The sequence below is a fragment of the Polypterus senegalus genome, chromosome 12 (assembly GCF_016835505.1).
Source record: "Polypterus senegalus isolate Bchr_013 chromosome 12, ASM1683550v1, whole genome shotgun sequence".
Classification (NCBI taxonomy): domain Eukaryota; kingdom Metazoa; phylum Chordata; class Cladistia; order Polypteriformes; family Polypteridae; genus Polypterus; species Polypterus senegalus.
Genome location: NC_053165.1, coordinates 156,858,222 through 156,873,648, shown reverse-complemented (window position 1 = coordinate 156,873,648; position 15,427 = coordinate 156,858,222). Strand labels below are relative to the sequence as shown.

The 15,427-nt window shown below is 40.2% G+C and overlaps 1 protein-coding gene across 3 annotated transcripts in view; it reads right to left on the bottom strand.

The window, feature by feature from the left end:
• Window positions 1-4,090: 4,090 nt before the first annotated feature.
• LOC120539998 (C-type lectin domain family 4 member E-like) overlaps window positions 4,091-15,427 on the bottom strand; it is a 34,142-nt gene continuing 22,805 nt past the window's right edge. The window contains exons 7-9 of one of the 3 annotated variants that reach the window (XM_039770424.1): window positions 13,966-14,123; window positions 12,881-12,987; window positions 4,091-4,842 (exon numbers count right to left, since the gene is read on the bottom strand). In XM_039770424.1, coding sequence (XP_039626358.1) covers window positions 4,680-4,842; window positions 12,881-12,987; window positions 13,966-14,123 — 428 coding nt within the window. In that variant the 3' untranslated portion in view covers window positions 4,091-4,679. The remainder of the gene's footprint in view (window positions 4,843-12,880; window positions 12,988-13,965; window positions 14,124-15,427) is intronic. The other 2 variants (XM_039770425.1, XM_039770427.1) reach the window with 2 other exon arrangements.

Genomic DNA, 15,427 nt, shown 5'->3' with positions numbered 1-15,427 from the left:
CTGGAGGAGATCAGTGAGGTGTGGAGAGCTTTAAATGTTCAGAGCGGTGTTTAGTATTGTATTCAGTAGTGAACAGTGAAGTTGAGAGAGAATCGGTGTGATATGTTCAGTGGATTTAGAACAGCAGGTTATCATCCTGGCAGCAGAATTTTGAAGACGCTTGTGTTTATGGATACGTTTTTGTGGGATGACAGATAGAATCGCATTACAGTAATCTGTACGTGAGGTGACTCGGGCATTAACCGATACTTCAGGACTGTGGTGCGTAAGAACAGGACGGAGTCTAGAAATGTTTTGGAGATGGAAGAAGGCAGTCCGAGAAATGTTACTTATATGGGAGGAATTATTTAATAATAATAATAATTATTATTATTTAATAATTGCCATTATTAGTGTATAAATTGATATAACTAATTACAAGTAAACGATTCGCCAAAATCTGTTGTATGTAAACGATACTGTTTGAAACGTTATTGTTTTTTCATCAGAAAGCCCGGTTTCCACGTCTACCTGTATTAGTTTAAATGGCACTTTTGCCACTCGCAATATGGCGGACGCGCTGACGTATCGAGTCGACAGGGTAACACAGTGAATGCAGCGTCTACTGTTGTGGTGTTGTGCGTGAGTAGGGCCTTCTTCTCCAGCCTTAGCTCCCTCCTTGCATGTGGTACTACTGGGTTAGGCTCTGTCTTCTCCTGGCGATGAACTTGAGAAAGTAGAATGACTGTCAATTAAAAATATAGGAGAGAAATGAAGCAATGGCTGTTGACGCCTTCTGAAAAGCTGGCGGCTTTTTAAAATGCACGTATGGAGATTTTTAGATGAATGGAATCCCACAGAAACCGATTTCAAATTTCAAAGAAATCACTGATTGCCTGGACCTATTAATGTACATTTTGAAATCCACTTTAGGAAGGCATTAAGTAAATTTTGATGTCTACCTTTAATTTGTGACACACAGGTATCTCATATAATTATCAGTAATATATATATATAATACACTAACTGTCCCAGCGGCTCCACCCGCATAGTAGTGAAATTGGACAAACTTCCAAATCAATAAAACAAAAAATGTAATAATTTGTATTGAGAACAATTCATATTCATAGCTTTAGTATCCGAAGATGTCTTGATCTATACTAACAAAAGGCAAAGCCCTGACTCACTCACTCACTCACTCATCATTAATTCTCCAACTTCCTGTGTGGGTAGAAGGCTGAAATTTGGCAGGCTCATTCCTTACAGCTTACTTATAAAAGTTAAGCAGGTTTCATTTCGAAATTCTACACGTAACGGTCATAACGGTCGACAACGTCTGCCATGTTGAACTTTCTTATTTACGGCCCCATCTTCACGAAATTTGGTAAGTGGCTTCCCTGCGCAAACCAAAACCGATGTATGTACTCATCTCGGTGTTATGACGCCACTGTCGGCTGTCATATTGAACTTTCCAACGGTCTTTGTTACCTATGAGCCCATCGTCAAGAAATTTGGTACGCGGATTCCCAACGCTAACTGAATCCTACTTACGTACATATATACGTCCATAGCCTGCAGCTCAGTCACCGTGTCAGGCGGTGTTGGGTCCCCCATCCCAACGCCTCGCACGTTGTTGGCTGCCTGCCTATATAAGGCCGTCCGTCGCTCCAGTCTCTTCATTCCCTTCCTTGCTTCGCCACGGGATTCACGTCTCCCTGCTGATAACTAAAACCTTTTTATTTAATCCACGGCTTCTCCGCTGTTTTATTGTTCATTTATTACGATTATAGTTATTGTGTAGGTATTTTAGACTTACTTTACATTGTTCAGGTACCCATTTCCTTTATCATTCCAACCGTACCCCCATTAACATGTCTATCGAGGTGATCACCATCGATCAAAGAACTGTCATTTACCGAGTGGTTTCCATGCCCGGAGATGGCGCCTGCCTTTTCCATTCTCTGTGTTACATATTGCACGGCCATATCAGGCTCACTCTTGATATCCAGAGGAACATTGTGTCTTATGTATTGAGTGACTGGACAGGTTCAAGGTGTGGACTGATGACGGTACAGGAGATAATTAGACTACACAGGAGCACTAGAAGAGTGAAATGCTTAAGCCCTTCACTTATGGTTCTGCATGTGAGTTGATGGCTGCCGCTGAATTGTTCGGTTGTCGCTTTCAAGTGTAGCGAAATGGCCAAATATTTTACACCTTTGGACAACCACCAATGCCTCTTAAACATCTTAGACTCACAGGTGACGATTTCAGTAGTGGACACTTTGATGTTTATGAATGTTTAAACTCTCAAAAGCTGGATGTGAAGTTATCGATGAAACTGGTTGTATACTTACAACGCTTGACAGATGCTGAATGTCACTTCAACACAACAAGTCCTACAAATACTGTCATAATTGAAACAAACCATGAAACTCAAACCGATTATGACAGCAGCAATCCAAGCTGTGAGATTTGAGACAAGATTACTGTTCACATGGCCGACTGTACGTTACATGCTCAAGAGTAAGCTCAGCACACAGCTTGGTCATTTACAACCGGAGGGCCGAACTCACAATGTGGTATACAAAGAGATCCTTAACAAATAATTATTGGTAGATTTTCCCTCTGTTTAAAAAAGTTTACTTTTCTTCTTAATCAAAATTTTAAGGCAGTACTTCGCCGCTGCGAAGCGCAGGTATTTTGCTAGTATACAATATTTTTGTTTTTGCTATCAGGGGAGAGAATAGAGCTGTGATGTCTTTGTAAAAAGTTGGCCAAGCGGAAGGCAGGTACGCGCTAATGTCAAACGATGCCATTGTATCTGATCGTGTTCAGCTCTGATGGGAGAGCGTCCCCCTCTAAAACACACGTAACTGTGATCTCTCTTTCTCTCTCTCTCGAAAACATCAAACGTTACTCCTTAACAATCTCTAGATTATAATGTGTGCTGAACAAACAGGCGGCGGGAAGGTGCACCCCAACATGTGGTGAGAGGTACAGCGACTCGCATGGAGGCTGACGCGTGAGTGAGGAGGATCCCGCCCAGCTCCCTACTCCTGAGGTCTCGCCTCCACCTCCCTTCGGCCTGCAGCCCGTCTCTCTCGGATTTGCCACAAGCGAACTATGATACATATATAACCCAGCCACAGGGGATGCACAAATCAGTGTGTTTCTACATGGTGGTCCCAAGCCCGGATAAATGGGGAGGGTTACGTCAGGAAAGTCATCCAGTGTAAAATTTTGCCAGATCATAATGCGATCAACAATACAGATTTCCATACCAGATTGTTCAAGGCCTGGGTTAACCACGGCCGTCATCAGTACTGTTAGCCAACAGGGTGCTGGCGGAAATAATAAGGACCATTTTTGCTTCAAAGTAGCTTTTTAAAAAATGTTTTTGAAACTATTCATTTATGATACTTTATAATAAAAAAAAATATTAGTAATTATCAGATGCCTTTACTTGCATGATGAGCAGGTGGCACAGTGTTAGAGCTGCTGCTGCTTGACAGTTAGGTGATCATGGGTTCGTATCCTGGTTCTTTTGCAAAGGGCTTTAAGTAGTGAGCACTTTGTAAGAATTATTATTATTAGTATATGTGTGTCTGTGTGATCAAATTCAGCTGCGGCATAGTGGGACGCTAGAAGTGCTTGACAATAGGACACATTGATTGGAATCATCACACAGCACACTGGCAATGCAACACAAACACAATGTGTCTATTATTGAAGGAAATGTTCATATAAATTGATTATATAAAATAATTGTTAGTATACAAATTATAACAAATCGAGACTTAAAAACTGGTTATGAATGCCTGAAATTGTACATTCATTACTTTATATTTCACACTAGCCGTCCCCCGTGGCTCCACTCGCGTCAAAGTGAAACAGGACAGTGTGGAGGGTCCTGCCCGGCTCCCGACTCCTGACGTCACACTTCCCCCTCCCCTCGGCCCGCTGCATGTCTCTCGGATTAGCGCAAATACATCACTCCTGCAGGAGAACTCTGATTCTTAGCACGATGACACAAGTTGCAAAATCAACCAGAATGTTCAAGCAAATTCTAGAGAAAAAATCCGTTAAGTAGTTCTCTTGCGAAAAGTGGACAGACGTTGGATTTTATATTTAGAGAGAGAGATGTCCTAGAAGGCTCGAACTGGCATCCTAGAGGTGTAGTTCTGATGGACAGTCCTGTTGAGGTCCTAGGGTATCACTGGTATGGTCTGCTGTCAGGTGGCGGTCCAGCCCGACCCACAAGTTCTTCCTGGCTACGTCAATGATACGTTAGAAGTACTTCTGGCTCAGACTTAAAAAAGAAGCCATCTGCCCCTGCCAGGAAAGTTCATGTTGGGAGAGGAGAAGGACAAAGCTCACCTTTGAGGGATGGAGGTGGAAAATAGAGTAGCAATAGAAATGAAAGAATTGAGTTTGTATGATTGTTCTTATAGTTAGGATGAAGAAGCCCTTATTGTAAAGGCATGAAAGGAAAAAAAAAAACCTGGAAAAGTTATGTCTGAGACACCCCTTAATGGTCATTATATTGTGATCTGCAGAGGGTACAAAGTGATTTAAGGCAAAGCAAAGTGTACAGTACAATTCAGACATTCAAAAGGACACAGTAAAAGGAAAAAAAAAGGCAAATGAGATTTTCTTTTCCAAGCAGCCATCATGCCATTGGGCATTGGTGCACCATGCTACACATTTTGAAAAGCACAACTGAAAGAAGCAGTCTTTTCACACACAAAGTCCCTTTGAAATGCGCATGGCAAGTCGTTCCATGTGGCAGATTCGGGACGCATGCTGCCACAGTCTTCATTCATATCACTGTTATTTGGTTCCCCTTCATTCCAGAATGTTCTGAAAAGAAAAAAGTCCAGATGTATCATATGAATGGTAATATCATGTCAGCCCACCAACCCAAAAAGATCCTGCATTGCCCACACTGCCCAAGTAATCTTTAGTAAAATCAAACCCTTAGACTATAGAAGCAGTGCAAGGATCAATGCCCACTTGTAGTTAGTAGACGTCTAGTTAATATGTCCTAAGGCTCTTCTTGAGGACCCTGAGGACTGATTGAGATCATTTATGTTAGGCACAATGTCTAGAGGGGGCTGGTCAGGTGGTCTCGTGGCCTTTTAAACCCCTGCAGATTTTATTTTTTTTCTCCAGCCGTCTGGAGTTTTTTTTTTTTTGTTTGTTTCTGTCCTCCCTGGCCATTAAACCTTACTTTTATTCTATGTTAATTAATATTGAGTAATTTTATTTTTTATATATCTTGTCTTTCTTCATCCTGTAAAGCACTTTGAGCTACATCATTTATATGAAAATGTGCTATAGAAATAAATATTGTTGTTGTTCTTGCCCAGTAGGCACCACTTACATCAAGCAGCTGTGTACTGTTGGGCATTGCTTTAGGGATGACACTTATTACAGTCTGTCCATACAAGTTACCTGTTTAGGGTCTGCTCACTCACTTCTGTTTGAATTCAGTGGTGGAACGATGAGGGTCTAGCCCAGGGGTCCTCAGTCACAGTCCTGGAGGGCCACAGTGGCTGCAGGTTTTTGTTCTAACCCGGTAGCTTAATTAAAAAGCAATTCTTGCCAATAACTTAATTTCATGGCTTGTTATTGCTTTAACTCTGCTATGTCAACCTGATTTTCTTCCCTCATCTAAGGATATCATCCAAATGGGCTAAAATGGAGGAGTAATTCTCAGTCCTTCACTTTTTTCTCTTCACTTTCCTTCCAAGTATTTAATTAAACCCAGTAGTGCATGATAAACACACACAGAGGTGTAAATGGTAACAAGCTAAATGGTAAAATGCTGGTCTCTTTTGTCATTTGCATGTTATTGCTAATTAGGAGCCATTAAAAACTAAGAATACAGCTGTTTATGACTAAAATAAGCAATAAGGGTTCAAAATCTTAACAAGCGAGACCACTAAAGTGAAGCAGAAGTGTTACTTGAGCAATAAGGGCTTCTTATTAAGCAGTTGAGTTGGAGCAAAAACCTGCAGCCACTGCGGCCCTCCAGGACTGTGATTGAGGACCCCTGAACTAAGGGGTCCGAGTCAAGTTAATTCAAACAAAAGCAAAAGAAGTGAACTAATTAGCAGTAAAAATTGGTCACTAATGAAGAAGATGGTTAGAATGAAAACCTGCAGTCACTGCGGCCCTCCAGGACCGTAATTGAGGACCCCTAGTCGAGGCTCAGACCAAACTTCACAAATCTGATCTGCACAGGTGCCTATGTACTAACTGGTCAGTCACTGGTTAACTGGAGGGGTTTTCCCCTTTTTCGTTTTTTCTTTACCTTTTTAATTAGCACAATGGTGCTAATTCTAGTGTCATGATTTTTAGTGTTTTTAGGTGCAATTCCTTTACTAAATTGAAATATTTTGCAATAAATCCAAAAAATATGTGGACATATCTTTCAATATATTGTAACATACAGTATATGTAGTTCAAATGCATAATTTTAAGATTATGTCTGAAATATAAGGAAACATTATTTCTCTTATTATATTGTAACAATCACATTGCCAGATGTATTGTGTATAAGACATGCAGCATGCTGGGCGTCCAGACCCGTGGCAGACCATTCACGACTGGAAAAAGCTAAAGACAGTCATCCCAAAGATTTCAGTTTACTTTGAACTCAGTAAAAATAGTTCAGGTAGGTGACCATGTCAGCCGAAGAGGGCTGCAAATTACTGCCTTACTTTTTACTTGTACTCGGCTAATAATACGTTTATAACTTGTGGTGTCACAGTGTGATTTGGTCTGGAATGTATTTAAATGTAAGAAACTCTTATGATATACAATCATGGCCGAAATTATCGGCACCCCTGGAATTTTCCCAGAAAATGCCCCATTTCTCCCAGAAAATTATTGCAATTCCAAATGTTTTGGTATACACGTGTTTATTTCCTTTATGTGCACTGGAACAACACAAAAAAACAGAGAAAAAAAGCCAAATCTGACATCATGTCACACACAACTCCAAAAATGGGCCGGACAAAATTCATGGCACCTTTTCAAAATTGTGGGTAAATCGTTTTATTTCAAGCATATGATGCTCGTTTGAACTCCCCTTTGGCAAGAAACTGGCAATATAGCAATCACACCTGAAGCCAGTTAAAATGGAGACAAGTTGACTCAGCCTTTGTGTTGTGTGTCTGAATGGGCCACACTAAGCATGGAGAACAGAAAGAAGAGCAGAGAATTGTCTGAGGACTTGAGAACAAAAATTGTGGAAAAATATCAACAATCTCCAGAGATCTTCAGGTCCCTCTGTCCACTGTGTGCAACATAATCAAGAAGTTCACAACACGTGACACTGTAGCTAATCTCCCTGGACGTGGACGGAAGTGAAAAATTGATAAAAGACTGCAACGAAGGATAGTCCGAATGGTGGATAAACCGCCCCAATCAACTTCACAACATATTCAAGTTGTTCTGCACACTCAGGGTGCAACAGTGTCAGCTCGAACTATCCGTCGACATCTGAACGAAATGAAACGCTATGGCAGGAAAGCCAGGAAGACCCCAACTGCTGACACAGAAGCATAAAAAAGCCAGACTGGAGTTTGCCAAAATGTACTTGAGGAAGCCAAAATCCTTCTGGACGAACGTCTTGTGGACAGATGAGACCAAGGTAGAGCTTTTTGGTAAAGCTCATCATTCTACTGTTTACAGAAAACAGAATGAGGCCTACGAGGAAAAGAACAACCTACAGTCAAACACGGTGGAGGTTCTAAGATGTTTTGGGGATGTTTTGCTGCCTCTGGCACTGGATGCCGTGACTGTGTGCAAGGCATCATGAAATCTGAAGACTACCAAAAGATATTGGGGCGCAATGTAGCACCCAGTGTCAGAATGCTGGGTCTGCGTCAGAGGTCATGGGTGTTCCAGCAGGACAATGACCCCAAACATACCTCTAAAAGCACCCAGAAATGGTTGAAGACAAAGCGCTGGAGAGTTCTGAAGTGGCCAGCAATGAGTCCACATCTAAATCCGATTCAACACTTATGGGGAGATCTCAAAATTGCTGTTGAGAGAAGGCACCCATCAAATCTGAGAGACCTTGGGCAGTTTGCAAAAGAAGAGTGGTCGGAAATTCCATTTGAGAGGCGTAACAAGCTTGTTGATGGTTATAGGAAGCGCTTGATTTCAGTTATTTTTTCCAAAGGGCGTGCAACCAAATATTAAGTTTTGAGTTCTGTGCGACATGATGTCAGATTTGGCTTTTTTTCTCTGTTTTTTTGTGTTGTTCCAATAAATAAACATGTGTATACCAAAACATTTGTAACTGCAACAATTTTCTGGGAGAAATGGTGCATTTTCTTTGGAAAATTCCAGGGGTGCCGATAATTTTGGGCATGACTGTATCGATTGGATGATATTGTCAAGGATGTGGCTAATGGATTTTTAAAATATACTATAGTATACAAAAATGACAAGTACCTTGAAATACAAACTCTGAAATATTTTGTACAGAATATTATACCTACAATTTACAGTATATTTAAGAAGTACATTTTAATAGCTTCTAAAATGTATTATATATGGTTCTTAGTTTGTAAATATATTACGAAATATAATTTTATATTTTGGAAAATATATTACAATATAAAAAAATGTCAGTAATTTACATATTTTACAATACATTCATCCATCCATTATCTAACCCACTATACCCTAACTACAGGGTCACGGGGGTCTGCTGGAGCCAATCCCAGCCAACACAGGGCGCAAGGCAGGAACTAAAACCCCGGGCAGGGTGGCCAGCCCACCGCAGTATTTTACAATACATTTCAGTGCATTTCGAGATAGCATGATATATTTATCCTTAAATTATTTTATGAGATATTGTAATATATATTCACATAGATAGTAATATACAGTAGTTTTAGAAAAACATATTTCATTTTTGTAAGGGATCTGAGGATTTTGTCTTTCTAGTTTTATACAATATTATTCCTAGTTTTTAAAATATATTATGAAATATATTTTTATATTTTGGAAAATATAGCAATATTCAAAAATGACACAAATACATACATATTTTACAATACATTTCAATATACTGCAGGATAGCATAATATGTTTATCCTTAAAGTATATTATAATATACAGTGGTACCTTGGTATATGTCTGCTTTGGAATAAGTCCAACTTGGTATACGTCCTGTTTGGACCCGAAAAATTTTGCTTGGTATACGACCTTTGTTTGGAATACGACTCGCATGCTAACCTTGTTTCCCTCTCTTGAGACAAAGCCACGACTGCCCACGAGCGTTAGTGCGCCAGTTTCTAGCATTCAGTGAACAACCCGCGCTATAACTCTCTGTGAACTTTCACGTGTGTGATATAGCGGGTCCACAGCTCCTGTCAAAGTCCAGCTTTAAAATAAATAATCACCGCGCTCGCAGCTTGGTGAGGGGGCGTGGCGGTTATGTGGCTGGAGGTTGTCAGGGCGATTAGCGATGTGGGCGTTTCTCACCAAAGTGCACTTGTGAGGGACCGTCCGCATTCATGATTAGTTCCTGGGGCTGCTTATCTTGATAAACAGAAGTGCCAGTCAGCTAGAAGGGGAGTAAAAAAGAACGGACGGAGTGAGAGAGTGAGAGAGAGAGAGAGAGAGAGAGCGCGAGTGAGTGAAGTAGGCAGAGTTAACGTCAGCTGCAAGTAGAGCGACTCCCCTTTTGGGAAGCAGGGGAGCCGCCAGGTAAAAAGGCACCGGGCTTCTTCTTGTTTTTTTTTTTATTTTTAAACAATGCTTCCTGCTCTATTTTAACTTTGTTGTTTTTAAGAAGACTTTTTTCTATTGTTTTTAACCTCCACGTTTCACTTCTGATTTTATGGATTATTTATTGGAACTTTGGAGACTGCACTTTAATTTGAAAACCTTGTTTTGTTAGTTGTTTTAATAAAAGCACTTTGCACTTTTTCACCACAGGTACATTACCGACAGTGTAGGGTTCAAGGGCTCCCCGGCAGCAGATGGGAACATACAGCAAACCTGTATCGTCACAACGTGATTTTGTGTTTTTTCGTGTAAATTTGAATTGATTGTTGAAAAGTATGAAGATGGCATGCGTATCCGGGAAATTGGCTGCTGCATACCGTTTGCCGAGAACGACGGTATCTACGATTGTGAAAAACAAAGATGTTATTAAAAAGTAAAGTGAGGTAAAATTTTCATTTATTTCATCTAATTGCTTTTGTATTTATGTATTTTAGTATTAAGCAGTGTTTAAATTATTTTATACAACCCCGTCAATGTATAATATGCCAATAGCAATAGGATTTTTTTTTTCATGGGAACGGATGAATCGTTTTCCCATTATTTCTTATGGCAAAAATTTGTTTGGTATACGTCCTGTTTGGTATAAGTCAAAGGGTCTGGAACAAATTAAGGACGTATACCAAGGTTCCACTGTATTGTAAAATATGTTCATATATGTAGCAATATAGCTTTAAATAATAATCATTCTTTGCATTGATAGAGATCTTTTTTTTCCATGGATGCAAATCTGTGATCTCCTTACTGCAAGGCAGCAGCTCTTCTATATTTTACATACAGTGGTGTGAAAAACTATTTGCCCCCTTCCTGATTTCTTATTCTTTTGCATGTTTGTCACACAAAATGTTTCTGATCATCAAACACATTTAACCATTAGTCAAATATAACACAAGTAAACACAAAATGCAGTTTTTAAAGGATGGTTTTTATTATTTAGGGAGAAAAAAAATCCAAACCTACATGGCCCTGTGTGAAAAAGTAATTGCCCCCTTGTTCAAAAATCACCTAACTGTGGTGTATCACACCTGAGTTCAATTTCCGTAGCCACCCCAGGCCTGATTACTGCCACACCTGTTTCAATCAAGAAATCACTTCAATAGGAGCTGCCTGACACAGAGAAGTAGACCAAAAGCACCTCAAAAGCTAGACATCATGCCAAGATCCAAAGAAATTCAGGAACAAATGAGAACAGAAGTCATTGAGATCTATCAGTCTGGTAAAGGTTATAAAGCCATTTCTAAAGCTTTGGGACTCCAGTGAACCACAGTGACAGCCATTATCAACAAATGGCAAAAACATGGAACAGTGGTGAACCTTCCCAGGAGTGGCCGGCCGACCAAAATTACCCCAAGAGCGCAGAGACGACTCATCCGAGAGGTCACAAAAGACCCCAGGACAACGTCTAAAGAACTGCAGGCCTCACTTGCCTCAATTAAGGTCAGTGTTCACGACTCCACCATAAGAAAGAGACTGGGCAAAAACGGCCTGCATGGCAGATTTCCAAGACACAAACCACTGTTAAGCAAAAAGAACATTAGGGCTCGTCTCAATTTTGCTAAGAAACATCTCAATGATTGCCAAGACTTTTGGGAAAATACCTTGTGGACTGATGAGACAAAAGTTGAACTTTTGGAAGGCAAATGTCCGTTACATCTGGCGTAAAAGGAACACAGCATTTCAGAAAAGAACATCATACCAACAGTAAAATATGGTGGTGGTAGTGTGATGGTCTGGGGTTGTTTTGCTGCTTCAGGACCTGGAAGGCTTGCTGTGATAGATGGAACCATGAATTCTACTGTCTACCAAAAAATCCTGAAGGAGAATGCCCGGCCATCTGTTCGTCAACTCAAGCTGAAGCGATCTTGGGTGCTGCAACAGGACAATGACCCAAAACACACCAGCAAATCCACCTCTGAATGGCTGAAGAAAAACAAAATGAAGACTTTGGAGTGGCCTAGTCAAAGTCCTGACCTGAATCCAATTGAGATGCTATGGCATGACCTTAAAAAGGCGCTTCATGCTAGAAAACCCTCAAATAAAGCTGAATTACAACAATTCTGCAAAGATGAGTGGGACAAAATTCCTCCAGAGCGCTGTAAAAGACTCATTGCAAGTTATCGCAAACGCTTGATTGCAGTTATTGCTGCTAAGGGTGGCCCAACCAGTTATTAGGTTCAGGGGGCAATTGCTTTTTCACACAGGGCTATGTAGGTTTGGATTTTTTCTCCCTAAATAATAAAACCATCATTTAAAAACTGCATTTTGTGTTTACTTGTGTTATATTTGACTAATGGTTAAATGTGTTTGATGATCAGAAACATTTTGTGTGACAAACATGCAAAAGAATAAGAAATCAGGAAGGGGGCAAATAGTTTTTCACACCACTGTAGATTTCATTTTTGTAAGGGATTTGGGTATTTTCCCTTTGTATTATTTTATAATAAATTATTATTAGTTTTTAAAATATATTAGGAAATATATTTTTATATTGTGAAAAATATGTTGCAATAATCAAAATGACAATAATTTACATTTCAATATATTTCAAGATAGCATAATATATTTATGCTTAAAGTATTTTATAATATACTGTAAAATATATTCATATAGGAAATAGTATATTTTTTTAAATATATTGTACATGTGTGTCATTTTTGTAAGGGATTTGTGTGTTTTCTCTTTGCTTTTTTTTTTTTTTTGAAATTTCATTTTTGTCAGTTTGTCTGTTTCATTTTTTCTTCCATGAAGGGAGGCATAAGGATAGTGCTAGAAGACCATGAACAATATAGAATGTGCCATCATAAGGTCCTGGACAGTGAAGTTCTCTTAGAAAAACTCCAAAGACAAGGCCCAGAGGTTATTCCTCACATTTGCAAGTCCTCATTCGGCAGGTCACATCAACTACTTTGGTGGCCTGAATCCGTCGAACGCTCAACTAGTGGCATCCCAAAGACTGAAACTTAAAGACATTCCCTGGACTGACTATGAGCAGGGTCAGAGGTCACTCCCAGAAGACTTTAGCTAGCTCCTCTAGACTTGACGTCAACCAAGACAAACCAGCCAATTAGGTGGTCCTGTTCTCACTTACACTTCTTTTCGAGGGAGACCATCCACCCAGACCCAGGTGCCTTCTGTCTCCAGATCACTAAATCCAAGCCAGACTTCTTTGTTTTTGACCAATTTGTAAATAAAATCCTAAAAATACAAAAAAAGGTATACATTGATGACAGTTCATTTCACTGATGGCATTGAAGCAGAGGACATGCCCTTTAGGCCTGACATGATGAACACTTAATGGCAGCACACACACACATGCTGGTTTATTCTTAGATAATTTAGAGAGAGGTTTGCCATTAGAAGCTTCTCTTTTTTCTTTTTGTGTTGGCACGGCCTGCAGGAGGCACTTACCCTGTGGTCTGTGTGTGGATCCTAAAGCCCCAGTACAGTGACGGGTGACTGTGCTATAAAAATGGCACCGTCCTTCAGATGATATGTAAAACTGAGGTCCTGACTCTTTGTGGGCATCCTTCGTAAGAAGCAGGGTTTATCTTGATGTCCTGGATAAATTGCCCACCGGGGCCTGGTCTTTCTGGCCCCCTAATTATCCCCTGCCTCTAATTGGCTATCTCTCTTACCACTTTACCACCTAATAGCTCATGTGCAGTGAGTGCAGTGATGCGATAATGGCTGTCGTTGCATTATCCAGGTGGATTCTTCATAATAATGGTGGCTGAAGGTGCACCACACTCACGATGTAAAGCGCTTTGAGTAGTGAGAAAAGTGCTATATAAATGTAAAGAATTATATTATGAATTATTAAGATCATTCATCACTTCACTATCCCAGTAGCACCTTCCACAGTGAACACTATCACAAGGAATGACATTAAATACTGAACATCCTTCCATCACTCCGTCCAATACTAAATTCATGGAGTCATGTCGCACTGAGGATGAGGCACCAGTCCATCACATGGCATTCTCACTCCTACTCCCCGGGTCAATTTACAGATGACAATCAACTTATCCTGAACTTCCATAGAATATGGGAGGAAACCCCTCATAGGTAGGACCTGAGCTGAAACGAACCCAGGACTCTCTAGCTGTGAGGCACCAGCACTGACCTTTACCCCCCACGGAACTTGGTACCATCTTTTCTCTTTGTAAGCAGTACCTGTTCTTTCTGGTCTTCAATGATGACGAGGTGCGCTTGTTGAGACTCACAATACATTTTGGAGTTGGTCCAGTTTCTTTGGTCAGTTGACAAATAGTAACAGCTGTGTGTGAATCCCCTGTGCCATCCGTCTGGGCAGAAATGATAGGAGGACTCTGCTAAGAAAAAAGAAAAATCTATCTTTTAGTCACCGTACCTCCTTTTGTAATCGTCTTAAAGCAGCCTTCATGTACGTCATACCAGAATTTCTGGAGATGGCTGTCTTCGCGACACTCTGGTTAAGCAGGCAATCTGAAGCTTTGAGTTTGTCTTTTCCAGGCCTTCACCATTTAAGAGGTTTAAAGATTGTGTCATATCACGTCATCATCAAACCCGATTAATCCAATACAGGGTACTGGGGAGGCCAGATGAGGTCTTACTGTGGTAAAGTGAAGTGTGGTAATGGTAAGAATTGAATTTGAACCCTGGTCCAGTGTGCACCTGGCATGTGTCCGAGTCTCGTATCCTTCTGAGCTTATGCTTAAAAGCCGACACTGTTATTTTATTATTCACTATGATAAATGTATTTCTTGTTATTTTATATAAACCCTTAAGAGAATAATGTTATATTTATGGCATTACGTTTCCTGTTTTTGTACCCAGCTGGAGCATAATATATATATATATATATATATATGCCATTGTTCTTTTCTTTTTGACCATGAGAAACAGTGTGTGTGGTGAAATTCACACATCTCCTAAAATAAGAATAAAAATAATACATTTAAAATGTCACGTACATCCTAAGCAAACAGGACTATCGATCAAATTGTGCTCATCTAAGGTATCAACATCTGGATGCCCTGTTAGCAACTCGGTGTAACCAATCATGTTAAAAGTTTTCTGAATTTGTAATGAATTCCTTTTAAAGAATAGTGACCTAATCAATGGATTGTATAAATAGAGCGAGAGGACACTAATTTGATGCTTTTTGGCTCTTTTGGAGATTTAAATAAAGAATAATGATTGACGCTTTCTCCAGCCTGTGTTTTATTGCTTAAATCAGGGCATTCCAGTGGGGTGGGAGGGTCTGTATTCATAATTTTTTTCCACATTATTACTCTTCACTACTTCTTTCTTTTCCTGAGGGAGAGCCCCAGCGTGACCGCCCTTGTGATTGGGGACCCAACTCTCAGTCCAACAAGGGAACCTGTAGGTAGCCTGGGATGGAAAGCTGCCAGACCAGTTGAAGGTCAACTGCACCTGTGGATAAGGCAACTCCCCTGTTGCAACCTCCCTCCTAATTCCAGATTTAATGGTATTTATGAGATATAATGAAACTCGTAATCACATTTTAGTTTTACTTCTACCAGTCACTGGTTGCTACATCAGGTGGCTAAGCACACAATGTAAACGGACAAGATGGGTCAGTGACAGGTACGAGGTGAGCAAACCCTGCCAGTGCCCTAAGCATTAGTGAGAT